General features: G+C 38.4%; 1 protein-coding gene across 3 annotated transcripts in view; it reads right to left on the bottom strand.

The window, feature by feature from the left end:
* The window catches only part of prkcaa (protein kinase C, alpha, a), a 130455-nt gene that overhangs the window by 49324 nt on the left and 68445 nt on the right, over positions 1-12686 (bottom strand). For all 3 annotated transcript variants that reach the window (XM_025907858.1, XM_019359705.2, XM_019359706.2), the window contains exons 4-5: positions 9094-9205; positions 7903-8031 (exon numbers count right to left, since the gene is read on the bottom strand). In XM_025907858.1, the coding sequence (XP_025763643.1) occupies positions 7903-8031; positions 9094-9205 (241 nt within the window). The remainder of the gene's footprint in view (positions 1-7902; positions 8032-9093; positions 9206-12686) is intronic.

Raw genomic sequence — 12686 nt, 5'->3', positions numbered from 1 at the left:
CTGATTCACTGGGAAAATTTAATAGCGGGATTTTAAAGTAAATTTTCTCTTGGCAAGAACTCGTTGGGTTTTCTGCAGAATGACTCAGACACTACAAAGAAATGGAAATTACTCTGAGAAAATGCTGCAGAGTGGATGCAGCTTGTCGTTGGGCAGTTCTGGCGTAACCTCCGCCAGAACTCAGGCAGAGCTTTGATCCGACCCCAACTGTGCCTTCCAGCAAGGCCTCTTTGGATTCAGAGAGTAAAGAATTGTTTTTAATCATTTCGAATGAACAGGTGAGGATGAACACTTTACCAGAATGGACTTTTATTTTGACATTTTGCTAATTAATTGAGTTTGATCATTGGGAAGAAAAGGTAAGAAAGGGGGTGTACTACAAAACTGATGGAACACCGTGCAGAATATATTGGCAAACGAATATCCAAAATGTGACAGGAAAACTTTTAGAAACCATCTGTGTGCATAAAACTGCAGAGTGACTATTACTATAAGCTATCACAAATACACACACACTGGGTCACTTCCTGTCTCCTTGGCAACTTGACCATGAACCCAGAAACTACATACATGCTTAAATAATTTGTATTTTCCTTTATGGTTGAAGGCCAATGAATTTTAGCAGTAGGATCTCATTCGAACCTCACGCTGTCTATTTTTGGCAAGAATTATCAGTACTGAGAAAACCACAAAAGCAGCAACAGGAAAAGAAAAGTGCAAAAGCAACTGCAGCTCCATCAGCCAGAAGATGTTAACAACATCGAGGGTGAATTTTTTTTCTCGATTACTGTAAAGTGTAACTACACCTCCAAGGTTCAACAGTCAAATCTGGCTTCACTGATCCACCCACATCTATAGCCTCCGCTGCCAATCTGACCTACACACACCTACAATGCACCTACATGTAAACTCCTACAGCAGGTATAATGTAACAACTAGCAGAGGCACATTTGAAGAAAGGAGACACAAAAGTCCAATGGGAAGGTTAAAGCAAAGATAAAAGGAAGGTGAGAGGGGTGGTGAATGATGCTAGTTTGAAGAATTGGGTAAGTCAACACGGGAACCAACCTCAACTGTAATAATTACCCAGGGTTAAGCTTGTGCTGTCTCTGCAGAGTAAATATCTGGTTTTATATTTGAAAGACTAAGAATGTCTACGGTACTGTTGCTCATTACTGGCATTCTTTTCTTAAATCTACTGACTCACTGACCCCTACAAGACCAAAACTAAGGACACACCTGTTTGAATGCAATTTGTATTATTAATTTAATGTTTGCAGGGACGTAATCAGTAATCAGGTTACTCATATGTGATTCATAACTATCAGGTTATGAGAGAGTCGGCCTCTGCAGAACGTCCTCCTCCAGTCTGTCTGGAGTCTCCTCTCAGTGTCAGCTGTTTACTGCAGTGTGAGCAGTGTTATGAACAATGTATGGGCTGCATTATGTATACATATTTATGTATGTATTATATATATCAGTAGCAAAATAACAGGAGAAGATTAGGAGCAATCCTCAAACAAAACGCCACCTAGCAGGAGTATCTTAAAGTCTGGCAAAAGTATGAAGGGAATCCCTGTGAGTTTCAGTATTTTATATACTGCCTAGATTGATAGATGTAATGGTAAGAGTGAAGCCCATTTTTAGTCACTGACTGAGTTATTATGATCGCAGCGGGTAAAAGTACATATTGTTGAAGGATGAAATGAGGTTAAGCGTCCCCCAGTGATACTTTAGAGTCAATTTGCTAGGCCTGAACCGAGTTTGACCCCATTCATTTGTTACATTCGTGCACAGTAAACAAGCAGAAAAATGAAAGTACGGTAAAGGACTCTCTACCAAAAGACTTCTCCAACTCTGGAAAAATTTGCAGAGAATCAATGAACAATAAGGTTGCTGCAAAAAACCCCAGGAGGGTTGTTGTCTCAGAGCCAACTAACAGAGGAGAGCTGTGTGCAGGAATAAGAGGCAGAAAACAAGGTTAGTGGGTTATCTCTGTCCTTCACCAGAGAAACAGATCTCGTTTTGTCTTCCTCACCATATCCCTATCTCTATTTTGCTCCAACTGACAAAACACACTCTTAACATGCATGTTTCCACAAACTGCACAAATACCTCTCGCTGTTATTAAATGACTCATTTTATTCCTCTTATTATTCATATTGTTATTATTACTGCAGTTTATGTGTGACTTCATTCATCTGATTAAAGCGCAGCTGCTTCCCTTGGCATCTATGTCACTTCCTATTGAACACTTTGGCTCCAGCCAGTTGGGGAATTTCAAGGAAATTGGAGAAACTCTTCAATCACAGCACACTGTGTAAGAACTGTAGTTCTGGCTGAAGAACTCTAATACTAATCATTATCCACTCACAGGAAATCAAGTTTTCCTTCTCCTCTTAAAGGCACCATCGCACGCTACTAATTCTGCCCATTCCAACTCTCGTCATGTTTTACATGTGAGAGCATTTTTAACCAAGCTGCTGATTTGTGGGGCAAATGTATATGAAAAGGCAAAAACTGTGAACACACACAGCTGCATCTATTTTAGAAAAGGCCTCTAACCAAATACCCTCATTTGAATCAAGGGATCTAGGGAAATATGTTGTGTATATTAAGAACAATAGAACGAGTCTGACCCCCTCCCAATTACAGGAAAAAGTAAAAGAGAGACGAAAGTGAAGCAAAAAAGGTATTTTTGCACTTTCAAGCAGCTTGTATCTCGCATATATCTAATAAATCTTTCCAATTTCTGTCAGATATCAGGTGACTATGGATTTCTGATTAAAAAGTTTGTAAGTTTGTTATGTACTCAACTTCTATCTATAAAATGTACTTTCCAAAATCTCTGCAACCTTTTTCTGCATTTAACAACAATGTAGGGATTTTGTTTTATGAAGCTTTCAGAAGATTTACCTACTACCTACACACCAGTCTGTAAACACTCATATTTCTGTGTTTGTGGAATGATGCATGTGAAAATGATGTGGACTTTATTGTTCCCAGCTGTCTGCTACACCTTCTTTGTAAACTTTTTGACTGGCTGTAACAGGACTCTGTTTGGCAGGCTGTCTGCGGGGCATCTACAGCAGCTAATGTAATCAGCGATGCAATCTGGCTTGAGTGGGCTGCAGGCTGGTACAGCAGTTCTACACAAACACACCTACACGCAAACACACACGCTAACGCTAACCAGAGATCACATGCAAATTTGACCTCACTGAGTCCACATCAGGAATTTGACCGTATGTGCCTCAGAAGGCCGAGAGTCACACGAAACGCAGCTAGAGGTGATAATGGTGGTTTCCTATTCCCGATGTAGACACGTGCACGCTCGTGAGCTCTTAAACGCATGTAAGCTTCAAATTAGCAGGCGTTTTCACACAGTGCATATAGTATGTGTGAAAATGTGCGAAACAATCCACCTTTTATTATCTTGAGATACGCTGGCAGTGCAGATTTCAGCAAAAATGAAAGAAATACTGGACTAAAATGCTTCTGAAGGAGCTGCGGCCAAAAATGCCAGCAGGATATTATTATTATTTGTTGAATTTTGGCAACCAGATGAGACTGAATGTGCAAAAGCGAGGAGGAGAGCGAGAAGCATAACAGCTCCACTCTTGCAGAGCGCTCTTGAATGAATAAACCTAATCTTGGTTATTCATGGGTATAGTTGTACTTTCTGTTTTATGTCACACTTGAACTCTGTTGAAACATTTAAACATTCTTTTGCATCCAAATGATTAATTACAGTCCTAAAATCCCAACGCTTAACCCAGCGGGTAAGTGTATTACTACTATAAACTGCAATAATTCCACTAATAGTGCCAAAGGGCATGAAATTAATCCACATCAATCATAATCATTGATTTATGTACCAATAAATGACCATCTGTTCCTTTTTCCTTTTCATATTTTTAGCCCAGGAAAGCAAAACAAAAAAATGAGTACAATTGTGCTTAGATAACACTTAGATAAGCACAGAAATGATATAACCGTCCAATTAATTTTGTTCTTCACTCAAAACATATTCCCTAACATTTGCACCATTTCCCTGCCAACACTGACCCTGTTTCTTCTAGTGTTAATTTGATAAGTGAATGTCAGTGAAGTTCAGCAGGGACTTGTAATGCACTGACCCCTTTTAGCCAGTTAATTCAGTGATTATGTGTGCCTGCTGTCAACTCTCTGCCATCACTATTGTTCTAGCTAATGTGCTAATGCATCATTTCAGCCAGGGGATTTACAGCATGCCTTGAAATACAACACAAAATGGGTTCCTACATGACACACACACTGCTGGGTTCTTCTTTTTTTCATTATAAACTGCACAGTTGGGCAACTGTTCACTGTCTACAGTCCACTATTTTTACAACCTTTTATATAAAGAGCTGAAAATCAATATTAACCATTCCTTTGCAGTTTTAGATTTTGCACAGAATGCTATAAAAACTTATTATTTGCTCCCCTTTATTCTTCTACATTTGGCATCATTATTATTAAGCTGGTACAAACTGTCCCTGTTGATAACAGAGTTTTGTTCAGTAATGCACAATTAAGACCACACCTCCTAGAACAGCTGCACACTTAACACTGAAGAATCTGCACAAATGGCAGCATCTAACACTATCTAACAGTGTTCATTTTGTGCCACATTTAGTTGGGAATGTAACAGCGAATACATTTGACAGATTATGTATGAAATTATCTCAGCTTAACCACAGCAGCTGGTCAGACATTATCTGCTCTGAAAGGATTATTTTATGCTGTCTCCAAATACAACAGTTGAAAACTGAAATGATTTGTTATTTATAAACGAAAACACTTCATCTTGTTGTATGCTGTTTATATTTGGAAATTGGCTAGGCGAGTCATGCAAAAGACGAATAAACACATAAATTATATAGAAACTGGAGATTATCTTGTGATAGGAACACTCTAAAAAGCAAAGAGAGAGAGAAAAATCGGACAGGAGGCCTAAAGTCAGAAGGGGCATCAACCCCTTTGGCCCCTTATTTCAGCTTTCTTTACTCAGTACTCATAAATAGGACTGTAACTGTCTTCAAACTCAGCATTCATTTTGATCACTACTGCACACCTGGACACAAAGTTTAATAGCTCTGTCTTTTATGGTTGTGAATTATCTGTAGTCAGACAGTTATGTATCTGTCTGGTTATATGTACTGTGTTATTCTATACTGTGTGTCAAACACAGACACAGAGAGAAACGCAGACAGACTGACACAAAATGACACCAGCTGGTGGAAAAAGTAGGAAATAGATTTCGCAGGAGGTCAAAAACCTTTTGCTTTTCTTTTTTTTTTACAATCCTGCGCTCAAGATGTGTCATCCTGAGTAGGGATGGGAATCCTTGGAATTGTTACTCTGCTTGCATATCAGTCCTGCTTATGATTCCACTTGCACTTGCACTGCAATCAGCTGATTTCAGTTCGTTTGTTAGAGAAGAAAAATAGAGTCACAGTCTAAAGCGTGAATATTGTCAGTGCTTTTATTTTCATAGCAAACACGGACGAGAGTGCAATGGTAAAGTGGAAACTGCCTTCAAGGCAGAAACAGCTGCATTATACTGCAAACACAACTTTGACTCTTTGCAATCACCTGCACAGAAAGCATGCTAACGCTACGCTAACCAGACAGCATGCTAATGCTAAGCTAGCCAAGAGCCCAGAGTTATGTGAAAGCTAAGTGAATGCCGACCCCGGCCCAGCAGTCAGACCCTGAACTTCAACAGGGAGCAGAAATCAGGCTACAACCTCCATTTCTACCTGTTCATGTTTCTGCTGTAGAATCACTGAACCCATCGCTTTGAAGTCTCTTTGTGCTGGTTTTTAATTTTGCTCTCATTACGGTAGGGATTTTTTTTGTGTAACAACCCCAACACTGATCCCAACAAAGAGGGAAAATACCTCCAATATGCACAAACAATTGACCACAGCATGCAATTAATTTGCATAATTGTAATGTCTTTGATATGTTGCTTAGAGTTGGTGGTGACTCTCAATAAAGAATTGATAAGTGATATTCATAATGGAATTGCTATATTTTAGTAAATTTCCATCATTAACCATGAGACATTTTGATGTGTAGAGACAACTTACTGCATGGTGTTGAGAGACATGAATCTTTACCCTAAACTGGTGTGACACTAAAAATGATAAAATCTTCAGCTACTCCTCATTTGTCATGCCTCAGTCTTTTCTCCTGTCTGAATGACTTCTTGGCAGACACCCTTCCACTGAGACCATTTATGATGAGCCTTCTGTCAACAATAAATGGATCAACTTAAGGGGCAGATGCATCTCTCAGGTCCTGTCATGTCTTCTGGACTTTTTCTTATTTCTTAAAAACATGATTTTCAGATACTCAGTCTTAATGTCTGACACATCTTCTTTTTAAATGTTTTTTTCCATTCAGTTTTATTTAGATAAATCATAAAAAGTTGCCACAAGCCACTTTATACTGTAAGGTAAATATCTTACAATAATTCACAGAAAACTACAACAATCAAACGACCAGCTTTCAGCAAGCACTTGGCGATAGTGGGAAGGAAAAACTCCCTTTTAACAGGAAGAAATCTCCAGCAGAACCAGGCTCATGGAGGGGGGGGCGAGCTGTTGTTGAACGGTGGAGGGTGATGGCAGTAAGACAGGACAAATAACACACAGACAACGACTTTTATCCTTCACTTGTCCAGTTTCCTCAGTTTTTTAAAGACACACTCCACAGCAGATATACCAAGTTTTCAGCTAACAGCTCTTTGGGAACCACCTTGTTGGTGCAGTAATACTGTTTCAAGCCTCTCAAACTGTGTTATCTTTGGCATTTTTCACAAATTCAACATAATAAATGAAAACAAATTATGTTCTATGCTGACAGGCTGCTAGAGTCAAGACTTTTGCACAGTACTGTATATTTCTCACATAGCCTTACTCTTTTTTCGCCTGCTAACATAATCATAACAAATGGCTGCAAGAAACAATTTTCCCTTTCGAAGGTTTATGGAACATGTCATCACTATTTTATATATTGCACTAAGGAAATGCTATTAACAATATATCACATCTGTTAATAAGCTTAACAGATGTTTCTTTAAAACCAGATGCATCAGCGATTGAAACACCAATAACAGCCAGTGACATGATCATGTGAAGCAGCCTTCAAATGAATAATAGTGAGACATATAATTATAGCGCCATGACCCTGTTCACAAGGAGAACACTCAGATCCTGTCTGTGTGTAATTCTGACTGGACATAAATTAATAAAATCAAGCCTTGAATTTGCTTTGCAGAGACAATTCAGTTACACAGAAAATCCAGCGAACGCAGAGCGAGTCGTGACTGTTTAAAAAAAGTATCAACACAAGGCCTACGCAGCAGACCACACACCACTGCAGGACTACATATTTGGTTTGGGATTGCCTTCCAAATGTGTCGAAACTGTGAATCGTTTCTTACAGCAGAATGTTAAACAGGAGAAACTTTATCGATCTATGACCCAGAAGCGAGCAGGCTTTTGGCATACTGATAGGCAATAGTCTCAAGGCCAGTTATGTAGCTAGAAGTTCGACACAGTGCGTCGGAAGCAGGCCGAGTTGAGGCAGAATTAATGAGGATGGTTCAATTCAGGTAATGGCAGCGGGGATAGACAGTGAATGTGTGTGTCTGAAAGTGGGCAATCAGGGATTATTGACAATAAGGGTAAAGTGTTGAGATTGATCCACGCTTGCAATTGAACCAGAGCAATAGCGTCTGCAACCATCTATACCCTCATCCCATTTGATGCGGAGCGACACATTAGTATAAATCTGTCGGTTCAGATACATCCCCTCTGCATTTTAAGCTCATTTCATTAAGTGTCTATGAAGGGTTATGAGGCCTACCTGTGACCTGCAGTTTATCTCCGCTGACCTCACACTTGAGGTAAACACGCCCCCTCCTTTCAGTGTAATCAGTTCCACACAGGCTGGGCACATTCATAACACACTGATTATGGACATTCATATCGCAGGCTGGTGGGACAGAAGAGATATAAGATATCAGAGAAAAGCAAGTTTATACATTATGCATTTGATGCAAATCAAACAAAGGTGACTGAAAAAAGAATGGGAGCTTTCTCAGAATTGACTGACATGAAAAAAGTATTTCTTTTTAAAGATAAAGATGCATTGACTTACCTGTACATTATATAGAAGACATATATATATTATAAAAGATGGACAGCAAAATATATTCCATATTTTAAAAGCGTTGTTTTTACACATGCAACCTTAATGCTATATAAATACAGGCCATTTACCATTTTAATGTCCCACTGGATTGGCTGATATAAGAATACCATCTTTACACAATGTTAAATTATTATTTTTTTGAAGAGCAGTTAACAAGGTTATGACCCATATTCATACATGTGTGTCAGTCAGCTGAGCTGTCGTTTCATGGATTGGGAACAGTTGCATGGTGATTGCATCATCACGTCATCGGGTCAGCAGGTGAAAATAAATGAAAACCGGTTATGGTGCTGACACATTCTTCCTTGGGAGTGTTGTATTATTTGTACCTCCCTGGCACAACCTTGTGTTAACAGTGCTTAAAACTACCAAAATGTGTAATCACATTGTGGCGTGACTAGAGGTGTGGCTGATCTGCTAAAATATCATTTCCACATCTCTATTTTTGTACACCCTGGAGCAATCATTTTGCCTAACTGCCATTCTGAGTATGTAGCAGATAATGCAGGAGCTCATTAAGGCTTTCAGACGTTAATCCACTAATGCAAGATTAAAGGGAAGACAACTAAGGAAGAAATATTAATAAAGACTCAGAAAAGCTTTGATACGAGGCTTATTATGAAGGTGCAGCAAACATAGCCGCACAGTGAAGAGAGACAATGTGTAATTTTAATGAGTGGAAGTCAGGAGGAGGGGAACAGATCCCCATATGATATTTTTTTTGACAAGAGTCCTGCTGAAAAAATGGCTTTAAACTACGACATAGTCGGTGTAGAGCCACACATGCTCATTTATGAAAACACGGTTCACAGAATGAATTTTCTCTTAAACTTAATTACTCACAGTCGCACTTCATGCCCTGGTGAATGAGGCCGTAGAGCAGAGAGCCACAGTGATCACAGAAGGTGGGGCTCCCATAGGTGTGGATCTTGAACTTGTGCTTAGTTCTGGGATCCTGCAAAGACCAAAAGAAGAAGAAAATAAATGGTTGACAACCTTTGAGAAAATATGCTGTTCGTTTTATTTAAACACTGGGCTCAAAGTCATTTATCACAGTACAAGTATTCAAATCCAGAAAGGCCAATTGCAAATTAAATACTGAAACAAGTATTTGCAGATCCAAAAAGAAATCTACAATTTTAGACTGAAACCTTTGAATATCTTATTATTTACACTACATATCATCAAAAGAGTCCAAGAATCTGGAGAAATCTCTGTGCGCAAGGGACGAGGTGGAAAATCAGCCCTCGGATGGCACTGCGTTAAAAAGGCAATCGTCATCAATGAAGGACAAAATGAATCAACCTAATACCTCAGAGGAATCACCCAGCAGATAATATGCTGCTGATTCTTAACTGACGTCAATCACTGGTTATTTTCTGGTACAGAAGGTGACAAGCCGATCAATTTGCAACAACTTTTTAATAATTTGCTATTGTTATAGATCAGCTCATAAATTCAAGAGTGCCAATGTAAGAAATACAGTGCAGTTGACTCAAATAATTATCCACGACTCTTTGCTACAATATAATATTTCTCGAATTAAAAAAATCTACTCCAATAAAAAATATTATCAAGGTAATACAAAATAAAAGTCTTAAAATAATAAAAGTATTCTCATCTTCCTTTACAGTCACAATACAAGTGTCTGAAAAATGTAGCAGTGTCTTATGATTTGTTGCTCCGTTGCTAACCTATTAAACTGTTTGTGAACATATGTGTAAGCCTTTCATTTCATTATTATTCTATTAAAATTGTTCATTGTTCTAGGCTCTCTACATGATTATTACATCACTCAATGTATGAAAAATATTAGGGTTTAATGGGGAGCATGAGAGTGCACAACTGTGTGTAAGTCTGGAAGAGTATGACTCACATCTCTGCAAAAATTGTAGAACTACTTGTTGGATTTATTATTTTTTTTCCAACATGGAAGACAAACCTCCATACTTGATTCTGTTAGTATTTTCAGTTGTATACAGCAACATAACCTTAGTTGTAACCTTTTTTTTTGCATTTTCTATCAAACTCTAATATTTTGGTGCAAAAAACCTGCCTAATGTTTCTGACATGCCTTAAATATTGTCATCCACAGCTCCCTTAGAGTATGAACACTCTTGTAAGCATTCTACAGGCTGTAAACTGATCTGGCACAGTGTTGCAATGCACAGAGCTACTCATATAGCAGATTCACATTTGCCACATGATTATATTAACTTCTTATCACGTAAAATTAAAGACATAAAATAAGTTTAGAGAAATTATACTCAAGTAGAAGGCTTAATTTTGATTTTAGGATAGTGGTGAATGAATGAATTCCAGCTATCAATTAAAATGACTCAATGTGATTTGCATCATTAATGCAATTACAGATACAGTAAGACCCTCAAATGTCACCACGCTGCATTATGTATTATATCATAAAAAATAATGAGCTTGTTAACATGCAATAATATAAACACTGTATGACATGTGGCTGGTATTGTAAGACAGAAATAAAATAACATCCCAGCTATTGTTCTTCATTTGCATTTGTCATTCATGAACACTGGACCGATATTTGCATTTACACATCCCTTCCTACCTTTCAAGTAAATGCAGCATCCATCATTTTTATCAGAGCCTCATCAACATTCATCCCACTGGCAACCATTGCAAATTTGGGGAAATTTGGATACTCAAATAGGGGAATGTGGAGAACAAAAGGTAACATTTATGCAAGCCAAAACAGGCAAACGTGTTGGTAGATAAAAGTAGAGTTGCTACAGGTAAAATAGGCTGAGGAAAATAATGCTACATTTGCAACACTATAAATAGTGGTCAGGTGGAGTGAGCTGACGTTACTTAAGGTATCCTTCCTTTAGTCCAGTTCAACTAAGCAGCGAAACAGTATGCGTCAATTACAAGTCCATTTCACTTAACACTCCCTTTCAGCACATAAAATACAGCATCAACCTGGAGTGGGCACAAACTTCTTAAGTAAATATCTGCAGGTGTTAAGTAAAGTCTGAGCTCGTTTTTCTTTATGTGATCTGTTAAACAAGCAAAACCAGTTACCTCCCTTTTTCATATATTTGTGTACACAGCAGTAAATAGCAAGAGCAGTGCAAACATACGCATGATGCATAGCGTAAACATATGGCTGGCATATCATCGCTACTGATATAATGTGTAGGGCATGTGATAAGGCACAGATCACTTTAAATATTACAGCAGCACTCGCATACGGTATACAGGGTAGGCTCCCAGTCACTTGCATACATTCATTAATTTCACACATACAACATGATGCTTCGGAAGTACTCTCTGCTAGAGAGAAATCTGGAAGACTGCCATTTTTCCAAGAACACATTTAAAGTGCGTTGCTGCTCATTCTCAACTTGTGCTGTCCTGTAAATTCATTTCAGTTAGAACACCCTTTAAGTGGATTTGGATTAATAACACTAACCAGAATAGTCTTCATTACATTTTTTTTCCCCTGCATCTATTTGAACACTTGCCAATATATATTTCCTGGAAGCAGGAAAGCTTCTCTTATCCTATGAGAAAATGTACCAGTCCTGAGAATATCCCTCCGTTTTTTTTTCTATCATGAAAAATATAGCGTCAAACGTAGAACGAATGAAAAGAGCTTGAACCCAGAGAAATAAATCATCAGTAAAAGGAGACGCATGACCCGTATCTCAGCGAGAGCTGACAGTATCGCGCAGTGAGGCGCCACAGTGATCAATGTCATTTCAGTCAGTTTGACACTGGCCTCTGGACTAATGCAACAGAGACTCATTCGATTGCTTTGCCACTTTCTTCCATGTCAGCCTGCTGAGGCTTTACACCATTACTGGTCTAAGAGAAATGCTTCCTTTTCAGACCTTGCAGAAATAGGCTACACTGCTGTAAGTGCTAAATTTGTGAAGATGTGTTATTTATCTAAAAATAAATTATGATTTACAGGAAAATAACATGTTGAAGGGTTCATTTTTCTTTGTTTTGTTTTTTTGTTTAACTAATTTATTTATTTTTTAGATGAAAAATCACAGTTTGGGCTGGGATGACTAACTTTGGGGTAACAGCTCACACCAACAGCAAACTTTGCCAACATTTTCATGTGTGAAACAGTCAAGTAAGGAGAAATTAACGATCTACACGAGGGTGTAGAATACAACATATTCAGCATTGAGAGTAAATCTGATACAGAAGCTTTGCAACCTCGACACCATACACATCTATACATGCTAACACCTGTTCTCTTTAATTAATGGCAGTTATTCTTTTCATGTAATTGCAAACTCACACGCAGCATATACCAACACTGTAAACCTATACTTAGTTACCCCCAACACACTGACTACAGGTCAGTAGTTACTATGTTAGCCAAGGACACACAGGGATAACAGAGGGGTTGACAGACATGAGTGGAGAGAGTGAAAGAGAGGGAG

This window comes from Oreochromis niloticus, linkage group LG6 (genome assembly GCF_001858045.2).
Source record: "Oreochromis niloticus isolate F11D_XX linkage group LG6, O_niloticus_UMD_NMBU, whole genome shotgun sequence".
Lineage (NCBI taxonomy): Eukaryota > Metazoa > Chordata > Actinopteri > Cichliformes > Cichlidae > Oreochromis > Oreochromis niloticus.
The sequence above is the reverse complement of the archived record's forward strand: the minus strand, read 5'-3'. Positions and strand labels throughout refer to the sequence as shown.